This window comes from Corythoichthys intestinalis, chromosome 21 (genome assembly GCF_030265065.1).
Source record: "Corythoichthys intestinalis isolate RoL2023-P3 chromosome 21, ASM3026506v1, whole genome shotgun sequence".
NCBI classification, from domain to species: domain Eukaryota; kingdom Metazoa; phylum Chordata; class Actinopteri; order Syngnathiformes; family Syngnathidae; genus Corythoichthys; species Corythoichthys intestinalis.
This window is the reverse complement of record NC_080415.1, coordinates 29,622,778-29,643,127: the sequence shown is the minus strand read 5'-3', so window position 1 is coordinate 29,643,127 and position 20,350 is coordinate 29,622,778. Positions and strand designations below refer to the sequence as shown.

The 20,350-nt window shown below is 37.3% G+C and overlaps 1 protein-coding gene across 3 annotated transcripts in view; it reads right to left on the bottom strand.

Moving 5' to 3' along the window:
- Window positions 1-20,350, bottom strand: part of LOC130909638 (disintegrin and metalloproteinase domain-containing protein 12-like) — a 134,517-nt gene that overhangs the window by 90,424 nt on the left and 23,743 nt on the right. For 2 of the 3 annotated variants that reach the window (XM_057826357.1, XM_057826356.1), the window contains exon 1: window positions 16,824-17,206. The exons of the other annotated variant lie outside the window; for it this stretch is intronic. In XM_057826357.1, the coding sequence (XP_057682340.1) occupies window positions 16,824-16,899 (76 nt within the window). In that variant the 5' untranslated portion in view covers window positions 16,900-17,206. Of the gene's footprint in view, window positions 1-16,823; window positions 17,207-20,350 lie in introns of those variants that run through there. 3 annotated transcript variants of the gene reach the window in all.

Genomic DNA, 20,350 nt, shown 5'->3' with positions numbered 1-20,350 from the left:
CTGTCAAATAAAGTGTTACCAGATACCATAGCCAGCAATTAATGAAACAACTGGAACAGTAACTGAAGAAATAATTAGCACAGAACATGAATTTTGGTTGTCATCTACATCTGTAGCGGTGCAATGCATGCTAGGATGCATGTTGGACAAAAACAGCACTGACACCAGGTGGCAGCAGATGTTGACTGTCTCCCTTGAGGGAGCAGTTATGGTCAAAACAAGCTTCTTGAAGCAAGACACTTCAAGCTTCAAGATTGGTAACACTTTATTTGACAGCCACATCATGAGACGGTCATAAGAACAAATGAACAACCATGAAGCTTTGAAGAAGACTGCAAAGCTTCAGTAACTGAACAAATAATTAGCACAGATCATGATTTTTGATTGTTATTTACATCTGTAGCACTGAAATGCATGCTAGGAGGCATGTTGGATGAGAACAGTATTAACAGCAGGTGGCAGCAGAGGTGTACTGTCTCTCCTGAGGGGGCAGAGATGGCCAAATGAAGCTTCTTGAAGCAATGAAGCTTCATGGGGGTTCATTTGGACAATCTTATGATGCCACTATCAAATAAAGTGTTACCAGATACCATAACTCGCAATTAATGAAACAACTGGAACAGTAACTGAAGAAATAAGTGATGGCCAAATCAAGCTTCTTGAAGCAAGACGCTTCAAGAGCGGTAACACTTTGTTTACAGCGGCATCATAATACGGTCATAAGACCAAATGAACCAACATGAAGCTTTGAACCAATTGACTGCAAAGCTTCAGTAACTGAAGAAATAATTAGCACAGAACATGAATTTTAAATAGTTATATAGAGCTGCAACGCATGCTAGGAGGCATGTTGGACGAAAACAGTGTAGACAGCAGGCTGCACCAGAGGTTGACTGTCTCCCCCAAGGGAGCAGTGATGGCCAAATCAAGCTTCTTGAAGCAATGAAGCGTTGCAGTCAATTGGTTCAAAGCTTCATGGTGGTTCATTTGGTCTTATGACAGTCCAATTATCCCGCTGTCAAATAAATATCTTTTGGTGTAAATATCCCATAATACAGAGAGGACAGCTGCAGGTTATGGTCTGGTGCGGCTTATCTTTGAACAAATGCCGTTTTTGTGTCAAATTTGGTGGGTCGCGGCTTATAGTCAGGGGCGCCTTATAGTCCGAAAAATACAGTAATGTAGGTTGGTAAATCAAAATACTCGTTTTCATTTTCATTCAAAGAAATTTAAATGCAAAACCATCAGTCCTGATTGTTCATTATATATCAAAGTACTTTTAATTGAAAAATCTGATGAGATCACTCATATCTCAAGTCACCACTGTACCCAGAAACCAATTCAAGCCAGGGCTGGAGGCCAAAATTTGACGCAAACATACCAACCGCTGCACGACTGCGTTACCCACGTTGCCAAACTTGCGTCTGGGAAATTTTCCTGGATGCAATATCCTCATCCAAAAACCTCATCATTCATCATTCTTTTTCTTTTGTTGTCTCAACTCTCGATTGGGCCAGATTCAACTCGTCACTTTGCCCTAATTTATTCCATATGCACTTTAGTTTCTTCCTTGTAGTTCACAACTGAATGCGTGTCCTCGAATGCACCTATTTGTAAATTGTACGAGGGATTCCGACATTTCAAAGACATTTCTTTTCAAACCTGACTTTGGAGTGCGTCCTTGTACGCCTTTTATTCCCAGAGTACTGTAATTAGTACTATTTTGCTGATGTCCCCGTATCCCATTTCAGGTTTGATGCATGGGCCACGACCTCATCAAGTGCGCGTTGAGAGAGCAAACCGAGCACAAAAGCTAACGCCGACGCAAACGTGTTGTGTTGCGGCGCTGAATGCGCTGCAAAGTTTGAATAAATCTGCTGTTTGTTTGGGGGAACCAAACAATAGAAAAGAGCGCCATGTATGAATTTTTGATGAGTATATAAAGGTCGCAAGTTATATACAGTTAGTTTCAGAAGTGTGTTCCGCTGGCACCGCTCCCTAAAGTCGGCCGGTGACAACCTAGTGACAAACTTACAGCAGAAGGATGAATATGGCTTGTTTTTCTGTTTATTAGTTGTTTTGTAGAATTGATTTCCAGACCAGTGCATCTATAATTGTTGTTACATCATATCGTGAGGTCATCGTAATCGTGAGCTTTCTAGCGAAAATCGTATTATATCGTGAGGTCATACGCGGAGTTTAAGGGGGGGCCAGCCCCACCCGGTGGGCAAAGAATGTAATTGCATGTAACTGACTTTCCTATATATAAAAGTTGTAAAGCAATAAAACTGCAACAGAAATAAATGAAATGAACAAAAAAATATATTTTTATAATGGGTCAAAATTATTTTTCAAACCGATCACGTGACTAGCAACGTAGACGGTCATTTGCTTTGAATATAATTTTCAAAAAATAAAAAATAAAAATAGGGGAGGGCAATTTTATTTTTCAAATGATTTTTTTTTTTTTTTAATTGAAAAAAAATATATATATATTTTTGTTTGTTTGTTTGTTTGTTTTTTGTTTTTTTTGTTTGTTTGTTTGTTTGAAGCAACTTTTTTTGGGATTAAGTGATTTAGACACAAATGTCCTACCCAAAATATGGCCCAAACATTAAAAAAAAAGAATTAATATGTCCCAAACATTAAAAAAAAAGAATTGCTTCAATCAATGAAAACTTTTTCAATGAGAAGTTAAGTGTTCAAATGAAAAATTAGGTGTTCAAATACAGAATTTTCAATCTCAAATATTTTTTTTGCAATCAAAAACTTTTTCCGTGATTGATATTGTTCTTTTTTTTTTGATTGATTTTTCTTTTTGAAAATTGTTTTTAAGCAATTTATTTTTTATTTTTTGATTGAATAATAAAGACAAAAATGACCTAGCCAAAATGTGGGCCAAACACAAATCAACATTACCTTAATCAAAAAAAAAAAAACTTTACTTCAACCCCTCGAGCCCCCCCCCCCCCCCCATAAAAAAATCAAAGAAAAATAGCTTTCACATGCAGTTTTAAAAAATTTTTTGGGGGGGGGGATTGAATTAACTTTTTTTTTATTGAATAATAAAGACAAGACTCTACACCTCTGCCCAGGGGATACAATTTTTGACTGGGGTAACTACATCGGCACGGCACCGGCTGGCGTAACATATTCAATGGATGACGTTCTTGGCAAAAAGAATTGCCTAAGCAGCCTGATTTAGAATTCCCCTCACGAATGATGGGAAACCAAAAAAAAACACTTATTGTCAACTTATTATTATAAATATTCTATATAGTTTAGTTTTACTGCTGACACTGCGTTTCGGGATCATCAACATGTTAACCAGACCTCAGGGAAGGGATGAGGGTTCGCCCACCCGAACCCCCCAGCCACATCCACAAAACCCCACCGATGCGGCAGACTGCGGGATCCACGAGCCCCAAGGCAGGAGAGTATCCCCACCCGTAGGGGGCGAAACCCCACCGACCCGCCAGCACCAAGCTGGCGATCTGCGGCGGGGCCCAAGAAGGATCCCTGGGTATAAAAGAGAGAGGAAGGCAGACGCAAGAGTACGCTGAGAGGCCGCCATGTGGCGAGGCAGGACTGGAGCTCCAATCCCCCAACCCCCGGAACCAACAGCCAAGATGAAGAGGAGGCCCTGTCCCAGGAGTCCCACCATATAGAAAAGCGTGGGACCCACCTACCACCAAATTACAGCATTGAGATTGGGTTGTGTGGGGAGGGTAGTGCAATATCTGCATTAAAATAGGAAAGCTAACAGCTAACTCATTCAATATGAGGAGATAATCCATTACTAGTTCGATGCTGTGCTATGCTGGAATCCAACAGTTTCCCCAAGTGCTTTATAAACCTGACGGGCTACTAGGTTTTGTTGCCATACCAGGCTAAAACGTTGGTACAAAACAAAGCACAGTACAAAAAGTATGGATATTATTGTTGATATTTTTGAAAGCGCCTTGGTAACATCTTATGGTCGATATGTTAACAAACCTGCTCTCTGCCATTGCACTGAATTGAATATTTCAAGACTACGATTTCTCACCTTGCTTGTCTGTAGTGCTGCAACGATTAATCGATTAACTCGAGTATTCGATTAGAAAAAAAGATCTGAATTAAATTGTGCTGCTTCGAGTATTCGTTTGATTAAAGTGGCGTTGTCATGGTTTGTTTTTGAAAGTGTTTGCATTTAGCTTTATTGATTTGGGTGGATACACTGCCCTCTAGTCTTTCTGATTTTACATGGCCAAATCCAGCTGCTCCCTGTTAAGACCAACATAGGCTAGGTTTTTGTTTGAGCTAATGTTTTTTAATGCATTGGTAATTTAGTTTAAAGGTATATTTAGCCAATTTTTGTGGGAATATGTGTCGGAACTATTTGTTGAGAGCATTGTAAAAAAAAAAAAAAAAGTTAGCATTTTATAGCATTTAAGCTAGTGGACTTTTGCTATGTAAGTTGGCCAATTGTTCTTTTGTTCTACATATGTAGATCCTTATTCATTTTTTTTAACCTTATATTGCCAAATGTATCACATTTGATACACCTAAAATTTTATGATTTTGAGACTAATTCAGAATTTTGACATTTCTTTTTGAAAGAAAAAAAAAGATGGATGCAAGTCAACACATGCATCTGCAGGTTCCATGAAAAAATTAAACAGGATTTAGCAAGGGTTATAAATATTAGAGCGCTTATGACACATATTCATTTTCACTTTTCTTTTTACAAATTTGAAAAAAAGGTTTCATTAAGACCTTGTTTTTCAAATTTTGTGATTCTCTGAGAATTTTTTCATATTTCAGGCATTAAAGGGTTTTAATACTGTTTGAGGCCCAGCTCAGGTATTTTAATTTTTTCATGTTTATCCGATTACTCGATTATTCGAACTAACTAGTTCATTGATTAATCGACTACTAAAATAATCGATAGCTGAAGCCCTAGTGTGTTATCAAGTGTAATGAAAATGTTAGGTAAGAAGTAAGATTTTTATTTTTTATAAGATTTTGAAGTTTTTGAGTGAAAACAGCATTAAAAAAAACTTTTTTCTAGTCACTTCTGAGATGCAATTGTTGGCTGTTTTCAACAATGTACATAAAAATAAAGACATTGATTGACTGAAAGTTAGGGGTGACTGAAAAAGGGGGGTTGTACAAAGTATTAACACCAGGGGTGCTAGTAATTGTGACACACATTATTTGATGTCAAATAATTTTTTCTTTATGTGGGATTTTTTTCCCCACTGAATGAATGCACTTGTATTGAAGGTTGGATTTTTCTCTTTTTTTCCATTAAGGTCCCATATTATTTGAATTAAAAAATATATATTAGAAGCTAAAAAACACATCTTTTTCAGGGGTGCCAATAATTATGGAGGGGACTGTATTTTGTTCATTGCGAGTTCGACTTGTTTGAATAAATTTGTGTCCACTTGCAACTTGTGTGTGTGACGCGTTTTATGTCACGCCCTTAGCGAGCCGTCCGTGGGACGTAACAGTGGGATTATGGGATGCATGAGCGGGTCATTTCGCGCTTGCGTTATATGCGTCAAATATTTTAACATGATTAATTCAAAAAAATTAATTACCGCCCGTTAACGCACTAAATTTGACAGCACTAGATTACGTCAGAAACTCGTTCGGTACACCTCCGTTCCGAACTGAGCACCCCGTACCGAAACCGTTCAATACAAATACATGTACTGTTACACTCCTATTGAAAATGGTTCAATATTAGATGAAATGTCTTGTTTTCTCGTGGATATTTATAATTGCTCTTTACCTAAAGAAAAATGTTTTATCCGATTACTCGATAGAATTTTCAGTCGAATACTCGATTACTAAAATATTCGATAGCTGCAGCCCTACTTGTCTGCGAAAGTAAGGTTAATAAATCACGTTAATAATGATCAAATATGAAAAAAATTAGGGTTGTCGTACCCAGGTCACCCCCAATAGCAAAATACTGCTTTGGTGACATCTGGTGGCATGTTGTTGCCTAAATGTGCTTGTCTGCTATCTTTAGGAAATTACAAACCTTTTGTGTAGACATTTATCACTCGCTGATTTTCACTATTCACGTATTTGTAGTTAGTAAATAATCATTTTCAAAGTAATTAAATAAAATTGGATCATTTTTCACAACACGCTAATGTGGTTTGGAAATTACTCAGCTACTGCAGCTACCGTGCCTAAATGGATTCAATAAGCCAAGAAGGCAATGTAATGAAAGGGAATCTGTTAAGGGTATTATTATTTTTCCAAGCCATAATCAGGACATTTAATACCAGGCTCCATCTAGTGGTACATAACCTTTTATAGTCTTTTTTTTCTATACCCCCGACCTTCTTGTGAAATGAACCCATTCACTGTCACACTAGTGGGACGTCACTACATAATCACCGTTCGGGGAAACCGACAGCCCCGCAGCCAAAAAGTCATCTCGGCCTCAGCGAGAGGTTAATATTGTCCCAGGCAAACACCACCGCCAACCCCTCCTCCTTCTTCGCCTTACTTAGCCTGAGCAATGAAGGTCAGCTTCTGGACGGCGGACCGTGTGAAAAGTTAATGTTAATGCACTTCACGAGATGGATTTCATTTACAGTCGCCCTGGAAGCCCACCGCACGTCTGGCATCCATTAAAAGGGAAACGGCCGAGTCTGGGAGGCGGATGCCAAGTCGCCATAGGGTGGCAGCCACGTCGTTAGCAGACGGAAAGCGTCACGCTGCTAGTGAACTTTAACCAAGACTGACACCTGGATGAACTTCAAATTGATTTCAGTTTTTTTTTTTCAACATTTCACATGCAGAACTGTCAGCGCTATTGTTTTTTTTTTTTTAAATGGTTGTTTGTAAAAGTAATAGAATGGCACCTTGATCTTCTATTGTGAATTTGTTTGAGGGGTTTTTTTGTGCTTGTGATGGAAGCTAAAACTTGTATTACAAGTAGGAGTCATGTTCCGGTATGATATTCTGACAGTACGATAACCTTAAGACAAAATATCACGGTTTCACTGAATAGTATTGCAATAACAGCTCTAAAATGTGTTAGAGATAGAGATGTGCCGATCGATCGGGTCCGATCAAGTCATTTTCAAAATATCGGACTCGGCAAAACAATATCGGCCATGCCTTTTTTTAATTAAATTGTTTTCTAATTGTATTTAACGTTACAGGCATAATATGTTACACTCATCCAGAGTCTTTAGTTTAGGCTTAAGGTAGGGTTATCAAATGTATCCCAATAACAGAGGTAATGAATTTTTTAAAAAATGTATCACGTTAAAATATTTAACGCAATTAATGCATGCGCTGCACGACCCACTCACGCATTGTCGCGCTCAATCTGTAATGGCGCCGTTTTACCTATATAGAGAGATAAAAGGCAGCGTAAAATGAGTAGAGTGAATTTTGGCAGCCTTTGGAGCCTTTTTTTTAATTGGCTAAAGCCTTACAAAAAATATGTTATTTCCCAACGCAGAGAAGATATATCAATTGGTAGCACTACGCACAGTCATGGTTCCACTTCCCATCATGCATTTGGGCATGGCCACACTATCGTTTACTGCAAGCTCAACAAATACACTAGATTGCAATATTTAGTCACAATATACAAAGTCACAAGTCTTTCTATCCGTGGATCCCTCTCACAGAAAGAATATTAATCATGTAAATGCCATCTTGAGGATTTACTGTCATAATAAACAAATACAGTATTTATGTACTGTATATTGAATGTACAGTATATTTTCGTCCGAGTTTTATTCATTTTTTTCTTAATGCATTGCCAAAATGTATATTATCGGGAATGATTGGAATTGAATCAGGAGCACGAAAAAAAGCAATCTGATCGGGAAATATCGGGATCGGCAGATACTCAAACTAAAACAATCGGATCGGGAGCAAAAAAACACGATCGGAACAATCCTAGTCAGCGCTATTGTTTGTTTTTTTTAAATGGTTGTTTGTAAAAGTAATAGAATGGCACCTTGATCTTCCGTTGTAAATTTGTTTGAGGGTTTTTTTTTGTGCTTGTGATGGAAGCTAAAATTTGAATTACAAGTAGTAGGCATGTTCCTGTATGATATTCTGACAGTATGATAACCTTAAGACAAAATATCACTGTTTCACGGTATAGTATTGCAATAACAGCTCTAAAATGTGTTAGAGCTATGCAAGTTTAAAAAAAAAAAAACATTGAACAAAGTATTAAAGTATACTTGGAAGGTTGGTTGAATGATCAGTTCTGAAGTTGATCAGTCAGTCAAATGACCAAGTGGTCTGTCAGTCAGTGATTCCGTCCGTTTATTGGTCCATAATAACAGTCGGTCTGTCAGTGGGTCTATCTTTGGGTTGCTTAGTAAGTCCGTCAGTTAATTGGTCAGCTGGTCAGTCACTTGTGCAATCAGTAGGTGGTAGGTTGGTCAGTCGGTTAAATGGTCAGTTCTTAAGCAGATCTCAGTCAGTCAACCAGGTAGGGAGTTGATCTGTCACTCATTAATTCTATGAGTCAATTGGTCCGTAAGTTACTTGCTCTGTCAATAAGTCAGCCAGTTGATTGGTCAATCAGTAATTAATTCATCAAATCAGTCAATAATTGGGCAGTTGATTTGTTATTTAAACAGTTGGCCCATAAGTAAGTTTATAAGTCGGTATTGTAAGAAGATGGTGGCAGGAGGTTAGAAGGTCATTCTGTTGGTCTGACAGTCAGTCGGTCGATGTGATCTAAAGATGTCCCGATCGATGTGCCGATCGATCGGGTCGATCATGTCATTTTCAAAGTATCGGAATCGGCAAAAAAATATCGGACATGCCTTTTTAAATTTTTTTTATTTTTTTAATTAAATCGTTTTCTAGTTGTATTTAACTTTACAGACTAAATGTCTTAACTCAACCAGAGTCTTTAGTTTTGGCTTAAAGTGGGGCTGTCAAATTTATCGCTTCAACGGCGGTAATATCATTAAAATATTTAACGCATTTGACGCATGCGCTGCACTACCCATTCACGCATTGTCGCGTTCAATCTATAATGGCACTGTATTACGTATACATAGAACTAAAAGGCAACGTAAAATGAATAGAGAGAATTTTGGCAGCCTTTGAAGCCTTTTTTCTTATTGGCTAAAGCCTTACAATCCCTCTCTCAATGATCAGAAATATCGTGGGAAGCAATATGCAGAAGAAAGGTAGTACTTGATCTTTTTCTTAACACCCTATTTTATTTCCCAATGCTGAGAAGATATATCAATTGGTACCATTACGCACAGTCATGGTTGCACTTCCCATCATGCATTTGGGCAGAAGTTAAATGGCTGAATTATTTTTTACTGAAAGCTCCTAAAAATCCCCTAGATGATCTTTCTATTATACATATATATATATATATATATATATATATATATATATATAGTAGGGCTGTCAAAATTATCGCGTTAACGGGCGTTAATTAATTTTTTTAATTAATCACGTTAAAATATTTGACGCAATTAACGCACTAGCCCCGCTCATACAAATTTAAATGTCAGTACAGTGAAAGGCCAACTTGTTAATTGTGTTTTATGGAGTTTTTCTGCCCTCTGCTGGCGCTTGGGTGTGACTTGCATATGTTATGTGGCGTAATGTCGCCCTCTGCTGGCGATTCGGTGCAGCTGATCATTTGGGTTTCGGCGCGCTTTTCTGACGTGATTATATGTCGACGCGAACTCACACTAATAGACAGTGCTAATCAGACCAGCTAACGTCTGCATCCAGTATTCAGTGGCAGTTCTCATAGCCTCATCACACTGTTTGTGTCTAATGCATGCATCGCTTGTGAGTTATATTCCTCCTTTGTTTATATTCATGAGCATTAGATAGTTATTGGTGATGTGTATTTGAATTTGTTCACATATATGGTGAAATGCAGTTACATTGTTAGAGGCTTGTGAGCTAATTGGCTAGTGCTACTGCTCAAATGGACACGTGTGTGTACATTTTATGTTATTTTGTGATTTATGCAAGTTATTGACACATTGCCTTGTTTTCAGTTTTACAAAAATACAAGAAACGTGCTCCTGTCAAAAAGAGATGACTTCAGTAAAGCCCATGCAACTTTGCCACACCGTCTGATTTCTTTTTGGAACTTCTTATGTTCGCTATCTGTCAATTTGTGTACTCACACACATTGAGGACAGAATAGGGCTACTACTTTATTTTTTGCTTGAAAATTTTAGAAATTTTATTAAAACGTAAACATTATGAGGGGTTTTAATATAAAATTTCTCTAACTTGTACTAACATTCATCTTTTAAGAACTACAAGTCTTTCTATCCATGGATCACTTTAACAGAATGTTAATGCCATCTTGTTGATTTATTGTTATAATAAACAAATACAGTCCTTATGTACCGTATGTTGAATGTATATATCCATCTTGTCTTATCTTTCAATTCCAACAATAATTTACAGAAAAATATGGCATATTTTATAGATGGTTTGAATTGCGATTAATTAGGATTAATTAATTTTTAAGCTGTAATTAACTCGATTAAAAATTTTAATCGTTTGACAGCCCTAATATATATATATATATGTATAAGTCTTTCTATTATATTACTTATTAAAGTTAACAATGGCTTTGAGCTGGCCAAAGAAGCCGGGCAGCAACCTGTCAATCATCGTTTAACTTGTTAAACAATTTCTGCAAGGAAGCGCGGACTGGAATGAATGTGTGTGTCTGGGGGGGGGGGGGGGGGCGGGCGTTCGAGACATATAAAATAAACGCCAGAAGTGATGATGAGGAGTTTGTAATTTCTACATGTCACTCCAAGAGTCACAGCCATGTAGGTAAACAGAAGCATTTAATAAAGCCAAGCATTTTTCTACTACAGTACTTTATTCTTGTTTAAAAATGATTCAGTGGGACAGTTATGTTTAAAACTGATCATAATTATTACATTTGAAGTGCTTAAAAACCATTTATCAATATATATATATATATATATATATTTTTTTTTTTTTAATCATACTTTGGGAGAAAAAAGTGACAAAAAACATGTCTTATATGTATCTCTGAATAAATACATTGAGTGCACACACACACACACAAAATGGGGGAGAAGGGGGTGCGCTACTTCTCGGTTTTTCACTTATCGCGGCGGGTTCTGGTCCCTATTAACCATGAAAAACAATGGAATACTGTACACTGTGGTCATGATGAGTCATCCAAAGTCTTTCCAAACACCTATTCAAGTCATCAAGTAAAAATGTCTTTAAAAAGAAATATATATATATATATATTAGGGCTGTCAAACGATTACAATTTTTAATCGAGTTAATTACAGCTTAAAAATTAATTAATCGTAATTAATCGCAATTAATCGCAATCCAAACCATCTATAAAATATGCCAGATATTTCTGTAAATTATATATATATTCTGTAAAATAAATTGTTGGAATGGAAAGACACAAGATGGATATATACATTCAACATATGGTACATAAGGACTGTAGTGGGCATTTCACTCTACTGTCATTTAAATCTGTCTATGCTGTCCTCACTCCGAAGCGTCTACTTTTTCCAAAGCTAGACAGCTAGTGAACGACGCCTTAATAATCAGACTTCTTCCTTTTTCATCTGATTTATTAATAAAATAGCCTCAAACCATTGTCCTTTTTAGACCGCCGTAAAACTACAAAAAAAAAGTACACAAGCATTGCATTAGCAACAACGTTAGCTTAGCACGCTATACAGGTTCACTAAACATAAACAAAAACCGTCTCATACAAAAAATATAACATTTCGCTTACTAACATAATATGTATATTCTTTACAACAACCATACTTACGGACAAATCTTGTCCAAGGATCATATAAGCATAACATTACAACGTAGGCGTCAGCCCGAGACGTCGTGCAGCCAGACTGAACTGGCAAGAAAACAATAAACCATGTCGCAAAGCGACCACAAGAATTCGCTGTTAGACAGCACAAAAAGCCTTGCTGTAAAACTTACCAAAAGGCAGAATACTGTCTGAGCGGGACATGTGAGTTAATTGCGTCAAATATTTTAACGTGATTTATTTAAAAAATTAATTACCGCGCGTTAACACGATAATTTTGACAGCCCTAATACATATATATATATATATATATATATATATACACACATTTTATATCGCAATATATTATCGCAATATATCGCAAACCCCCCAAAAAATCGCAGCAATAGTTTTTTTCCAATATCGTTCAGGCCTAGTAGGAACTCAATCATTTTGGTTTTTTCGGTCAGTTCTTACGTGGATAGCCAGTCAGTGATTCTGATTCTATCGATTCATTAGCCCTCAAGGCCCGCTGTGGGTCCTGTTTCTCGTTCTTACCGATCGAGCACAGACAGTTTAACCGATAGGGTTTCTGCTAAAACAAGCAGCACATGACTGCAATCGACTTATTGCATTTGTAAGACACCAGTTTGGTGAAAAGGTGTCATCTTGTTTTGATGGAATGAAATCCTGCACCCACTGCGGCCCTATGTGGAATAGCTTGAAGACCCCTGCATTAGCCGCTCAGTCTTTTGGTCAATCAATCATTTCGATAGTTTGTTTTTGGATCACTTGGCAAGCTGGTCAGTCAGTGGGACAGTCAATCAGATGTTTAATTTTTAAACTAGCTGGTTAGTCAATCAGTCGGCTAATCTGTAGAGGAAGTCAGTATCTTTTCAAAACACAAATAATCGCTACTTCGGAATAAAAATGAATTGAAGGTTGACAACATCAAAGAAAATAATAGAAGACTGTTTCACTAGAAATCTGCTTAAAATGGTTAAACATTTAGCATTAAATTATGCACAAAGAAGCAAAAAACAACCGTATGACAACATTTGATCACGCGTTCCCAGCGCTACTAATGAATTAATTGTCGCGTGGGATCCACGCCCACCAGCAGGTAAACAAAACAAGCCTCTGAGTGGCAGTGCTAGAGATGTCAGGCGTAGGAAGAAGTGCCCCCGGGAAATGAGACGATGACAACGACGAGGCGCCATCAAGGCCAAACGATGAACTCTTGATGAATAAATGAACACTGTTTCACACACATACGCACACTTGCCCTTGTTGCCTGCTTCTTAATTAACTCCCAGGATTCGTCAAGAAGTTGAGTGAAAGGCACACTTTTGAGATGGAAGTTACGCATCTTTCACACACAAACGCGGCAGAGTTGCATGAACACATAAAACAGCAAATAGGCATTTGATTAGGAACCCAACAATCAGTAGTTTCTAGTTTTTTCACTCAGCTGCTTTTTTTTTTAATGGGGAGAGTCACAATGATGCAATGCAACTAGGCCTGTCGCTAGAGCTGGGCGGTAAACCGAAAATTTACCGTCACCGAAATTCTTCACGATGACCGACGTAATTTTGACCATGTCGGTAAATTCGGTAAATTAATAAAACAAGAAAATAGTCTTTTCATCCCGCTTTTGACTCTGTGTTGTTCGTCTATGCTCATTCCCCTTTAAGAAAGCAGTGAATGTACTTACGTAGGGAGTCACGTGATCATCAGGAAGCCAATCAAACAGAAGCCCGGTAAGCTAACGTTAGCAGCTAATGCTACAAGCAAAACGTGATGGAGTGTGGCTTATGGGAGGTTCGCCAAACTTTCACCCGACATTTAATAGACTCTTGGTGGCATCCAGACGGGCTTTCACCAGCTGTCCTCCCTTGTTCTCACAATTTCCGGAGATGGTGCTTTCAGTGCTTTCTACCGGTAGCCAGGCCACAGGCTAACGCTAGCCGCTAACGCTAGCGGCCGCTAGCGGCTAACGCTACAAATGAACGTGATGGAGTCGGATAGCGGCTCTAACTTTGTCGAAACGGCTGAATTTAATGAGTGGATTGGGCATGGACTGCATCTAGCAATTACTATGTCGCGTTATTTTGTATCTGACTGTGTGTGATTTCTCTGATAGCTTTTGTGATGGTAAAGCATTCAGCATAAAGCACAAATGGCCCCAGCTATTTTTCTGTATGTGTTTAATTCTGTGTCATTATTGCTATCATAAAATCTTAAGTGTTTCATTTGCAGAAGATCAATATAGCTTTAATGTGTGTCTGTCTGTTTGGGGGTTCATGTATGTGTGCATTTATTTAAAAATGCACTGGGGGGGGGGGAGACCCTGAAACCATAAAGTAAACACTTGTATTGAATAATTATGTCACAGCAGCCATTAGCAATAAATTGTCTTTTTGAAGTGTACTGTTCGAGCTGCAAGTCATTTGTGTTACAATGACATGTTTGCACAGGCATATCGATTTTGACAATGTACATTGTTCAAGCCATACACTCTGTTATAAATGCTCATACTTGAATTCTTATTGTTTACAATTCATTTGTATAAACCTAATGTCTAGACTGCATGTACATTTGTTAAATATATCAAATTGAATGCTGGTAACTAAACCAACAAGAAACTGTTAATCTGTATTTCATGCATTGATTCAGATTTTCAAATTATATAACAGTCCGCTTGGACGACTTTATCGTCATTTATCGTTATCGAGATAAATCTGCTCCATTTATCGTGATACATGTTTAAGGCCATATCGCCCACCCCTACCTGTCGCGATAACAAATTTTAGTGTGCGATAATTATTCTCATAAATTATTGCGATATGCGATATTATTGTGCCCCCCCAATTTTTTTTAACCAATTTACAAAAACACAGTGCGAATACAGTATATAGTAATAGATCAAGTACACCCATTTAAACGCGATAAATATTTACTCTTAAATTTAAAACTACTCTTTAAGAAATCACAACTAAAAACAATAGACCATGCCTCTTAAGTAAAAAACAACAATATTGATACCGCACAGAAACACAGAATAAATAGTGTTTAAAAAAATAAAAAATAAAAAAAAATTGCACTTAATAACTTAAGCATTTAGACAAATGAAAACTTGGACTACCTGTCCCATAATCACTCTGGGCTCACGTAGCCAATGGCATGGGACGTAGCACATCTAATTTGCTATTTCATGATATCTAGTGTGCGCGCATTAAAAAAGTTAGCAAACGCCGCTGAAGTCACGACTGCTCATTACTGCACAACACCCGCATATGACAATCGACTTTCATAAACAGGACGAGTTTGAAGCACAGCGCTCTTAATTTGCCACTCAATGTTCATCATTTCCATTCAGCTGTCCGTTGTCAAAGTGAGGTTGTTCGTAGCAGCCAAGTTGGCAACAATGTTTTGGTGGACTTCGTTGTAAATATCCGGCGTTGTGCCGAAAAATAGCTGCCCCGGTGAAATGTTACTCCTGACGGGAGCGCCCACAGAAGAAACAAGATGGATATTTTTTTTTCCACACCTAAGCTTTCAAAAGTGTTAACCCTCCCAATCAAAATGGATTGGATGTCTAGCAGCCAGTATTTGATTAGAAAAAAATCCATGTATTGTGCAGTTTTGGAATGAATAAATACAGCACATTAAAAATGATCAAATATTGTTCAACAGAGTACATCATTTACAGAGGGAAAAAAACCTCTGGTACTTTTTTGTGGCCTAATTTACATGTTCTAAAAAAAAACCCTAAGCTAATTGAAAGTGTATTTAAAAAAAAAATACATTACAATGTTTTGGGTTGAATTATGTTATTATTTATATATGGCTGAAAACACAGAGAAGACTGAAAAAGTAGTTTAGTTTCTGCTTTTGCACTCCTCTTTAAAAGAAACTGCTGTATTTTAAGCCAAAACAACTGTTGTGTTTGATAGAACAATATGTCTATATGCTGCCATAGCAGATTCATGGTGCATTAAGCCCCCGAACTATTTTTAATTTGTCCATTTTACCCTAGAAACCCCCGTTTACAGACGTGGCGCAACCGCCTTTGTTTCAACCAAGCCATAAAACGAAGGTAATTGATTGTATTTATTATTCAAAATGTCTGTCATTTTTAGCCTAGAATAATAAATTGATGTCTAATATTTCGTTTAAAAAAAAAAACGACTTAAAAAAATTATTCACTTGCATATTTTAAACTTTTAAACAAATGACGTCGCAACGAAAAAAAAAATGGCGTCTGTAAAAAAGTCCCAGATATCTACCTCATAAGTATCGCTTAATAGTATTTTTTTTTTTTTGTTACTGTCGCATTTTCTCCAATATGTTAGATGATAAATAATCGAGCCAAACGAAGAAAAATTGAAAAAAATGTTTAAAAGGGTAACTATATGAAAAAGAAATATTGACCACTCCTTGATGTCTGCGATTTCTGCATCTCGACCCTTGTTATATTACCATGTTTCACACATAAAATCCCCCCAAACTCCAGCTGTGGCCATTCACAGCTGTTTCTTGACACTCAGTGATACATGCTACATGGAGTTTTTGGATCGAAACAAGGTGAGTACGCGATAATATCTCGTTAAAGTCGTGGCGTCTTTAATTCTGCTCTCGCGTGCTCTCACCTCCAGATAGGGTTTCGCTGTTTAATTTTTTTTCTTCTAAAAATACCCTCCTGTTCAAAATGTTTCTTCCCCCAGAAAATTGAGATTTTAAGCTTTCCAATTATGTATCACGCGTGCATACCGGACAATTTTGAAATTTGGCCAAATTGCGGGTTTCAGAGCAGAACTTCAAGTCACCTGAATGTTTTCCGCCATATATTTCGATCATAAACGTTTTTTTTTCCTGTTGCGCTCTCATGATCATCTTTATGACATTCAGTGTTTCTACGTATACATATCCATGCTTACTATCCTTACACATTTTTTGCACACAAACACACTATTGTCCATGTAAGCATTGTTGACTGATGGTTGTGCACGCGCGTTCTTACCTCCCGCAGGTTGACGCGCGCTCCCGCGCAGCCCCGCCAGAAGTGCTGTCAAAAGCAGCAAGTTGCCGCCCGCCATGGCGCTACCTGCCTCCCTGCGCGGATCAGTGCGGCCGAGGCGCCCTCTTCCTCTTCATCACCGTCTTCATCATCCCCCGTGCATTTAAATGACGTCGTGAAACGTGACAGACTTGCCAGGGAAATCCCGTGGAAGGCGAGCCATTGTCGGGGAGGAGAAGAAGAAGCTCGCCTTGACAAAATGAAACACGAGTGGAAGAAAGTGAAGTCGAGAAGGAAGAAGAAAGAAGAGAAGAATGAAGGCAGAGAAGTGTTTTGTGTCTTGTGAGTGAATGACCATGTGCGACTGGAACCGCGCTAGGTCTTAAAGCCAGTCAAACCGGAAGAGGGGAACTTTCACAATAAACAAGGCAAAATGGGATTGAATATTTTTAGTTGCTGATAAACGTCTGTTCCACGTGACATTTTTAGGAATAAATTAGGGCTGCCAAACGATTACAATTTTTAATCGAATTAATTACAGCTTAAAAATCAATTAATCGCAATTAATCGCAATGGCGTACCGCACGCAGGCTATTTTTAGACCGTGACGTCGCATCGTAAAGCGGAAGTAAAGCCGAAGTGGGACATTATAGACCCGCCCTCGCATAGATCCAACGTAAAAAGTGCTACTTTTCGCCGGTAATCTTTCAAAAACGAAAAAAAAAAAAATAAAATAAAAAATCTTTCAAAAACGAACATGTCGATCACGCATTGCTGTTTTGGAACTTGTAGAAACGACTCTAGACATTACGACCATGAAGGATGTTTTCTTCATACGTTCCCGGAAACCAAAAACTCGGGAGGAACAAATGTGAAAACCGAATCAACTTGCGCGGACTTTAACACCAGCTCGGCGAATCCATTCACGTTTCATATGCAGTAAACATTATGTTGGGTTGGCATGGTCTTTCAGAGGACAAAGAGGTAAGCCATTTTTATATTTTTACTTTATTATTTTAGCGTAACGTTGTGCCATACTGCTTGTCTGACAATGAGAGACCTGAAAAAAAATTACAATGGTATCTGACTGGCACTGTTACTGTTTCTTATATATATATATATATATATATATATATATTATGTAAACAACTTTAGTAAGGGGGAAGTGTAAATAAATTATAGGATTAAGATGTGTTATCAATGAAAAAATTAAAAGTTTTCGTTGGCTGTCACTGAGTAGCATTTGCGATAGCTACACAAAGCTAACTGAATTACCCCCAAGAACGGTAAGAGACGTAGGACAACCAGAGGATATATAAGAAAGACAGGGCTGATGGTAAAGGATAGCTTGTTGAAACCGGAGAATGTCATTGTCAGTCACGTCGATTAAAAAAAGCTAAAGCTATGCTTAGGTCGGCTCGTTTTTTTCGTCTTTTTCAGCCTTCGACACGAAAGCCATCTCTTTAACTGAACCTTTTTAAGTTCTTCCACATCTATGCCAGTCAATTTGACACCAGGCAAATCATTTTCGGAGAGAATTGGTAGGTTTAGCGCTGTAAACATCTCCTTCGTACACGATTTCCATTCATTTCCTATTAGGGACAAACTGTGGCTTGTCCCAGCTTAGCAACTGTAGCTAATGCCATGAATATTAATGAGCGGAAGTGACGTGTTGCTTGCGGTACGCCATTCAAACCATCTATAAAATATGCCATATTTTTCTGTAAATTATTGTTGGAATGGAAAGATAAGACACAAGATGGATATATACATTCAACACACGGTACATAGGGACTGTATTTGTTTATTATAACAATAAATCAACAAGATGGCATTAACATTATTAACATTCTGTTAAAGTGATCCATGGATATAAAGACTTGTAGTTCTTAAAAGATAAATGTTAGTACAAGTTATAGAAATTTAAATTAAAACCCCTCTTAATGTTTTTGTTTTAATAAAATTTGTATAAATTTCAATAAAAAAATAAACTAGTAGCCCGCCATTGTTGATGTCAATAATTACTTACACAATGCTCATGGGTGCTGAAGCCTAAAAAAGTAGTCGCACCCAAGCGCCAGCAGAGGGTGGCAAAACTCCATAAAACCCAATTAACAAGTGGGCATTTCACTCTACTGTCATTTAAATCTGTCTGAGCGGGACATGTGCGTTAATTGCGTCAAATATTTTAACGTGATTAATTAAAACAATTAATTACCGCCCGTTAACGCGATAATTTTGACATCCCTAGATGAATAAAATGTAATTTAAAACAAAATGAAAATGAATAAAAACAGAAATAGTGTCTGGTTAGGGCCCCAAATAACAATGAATTTGATAATAAAAAAGAATTTAAAAAAAGCCTTGATAACAAATATCATTTTTTAAAAATTCCCTTTTTTGTTTTTAATTAAAAAAAAAAAAAAAAAAATTAAAATAGATGGAGTATTTTCCCCCCTTTTTAAATAAAAAAGGAAAATACAGACTTTAAATGTTGCAAAAATAAATAAAAATGAGAATATTTACTCCTGTATTTACCTAAGTCTACCTGCCATTGACAACATTAGACGTCTAACTCATTTAAACCGCATATTGGGTCAAAACCATAGGCGGAGTTTGACTTTTGGGGCAGGGGGGGCACAACATGTTGAATACCCCGAAATGCAGTCTCAGCAGTAAAATTAACTTACAAGAATATTTTAGGGCTGTCAAAATTATCGCGTTAACGGGCAGTAATAAATTTTTTTAATTATTCACGTTAAAATATTTGACGCAATTAACGCACATGCCCCGCTCAAACAGATTAAAATGACAGCAAAGTGCAATGTCCACTTGTTACTTGTGTTTTTTGGAGTTTTGTCGCCCTCTGCTGGCGCTTGGGTCCGACCGATTTTATGGGCTTAAGCACCCATGAGCATTGTGTAATTATTGACATCAACAATGGCGGGCTACTAGTTTATTTTTTGATTGAATTTTATTTTTAAAAAATTATTAAAACGTACAAGTCTTTCTATCCATGGATCGCTTTAAAGGAATGTTAATAATGTTAATGCCATCTTGTTGATTTATTGTTACAATAAACAAATACAGTACTTATGTACCGTATGTTGAATGTATATATCTGTGTTGTGTCTTATCTTTCCATTCCAACAATAATTTACAGAAAAATATGGCATATTTTATAGATGGTTTGAATTCCGATTAATTAATTTTAAAGCTGTAATTAACTCGATTAAAAATTTTAATCGTTTGACAGCCCTAATAAGTTGACAATGAGCGTTTTTTGTTTCCTATCATTCTTGAGGGGAATTCTAAATCAGGATGCTTTGGCAATACTTTTCGCCAAGATCGTCATCCATTGAATATGGTTCGCCTGCCGGTGTCGTGCCAATGTAGTTACCCCAGTCCAAAATTTTATCCCCCGGGGTGGAGAAATATGGAGGTAAATTTGTGTCTTTATTATTCAATCAAAGAAAAAGTTATAATATTCAATTTTTAAAAAAGTTGCTCAATGTTTAATCAAAATATAT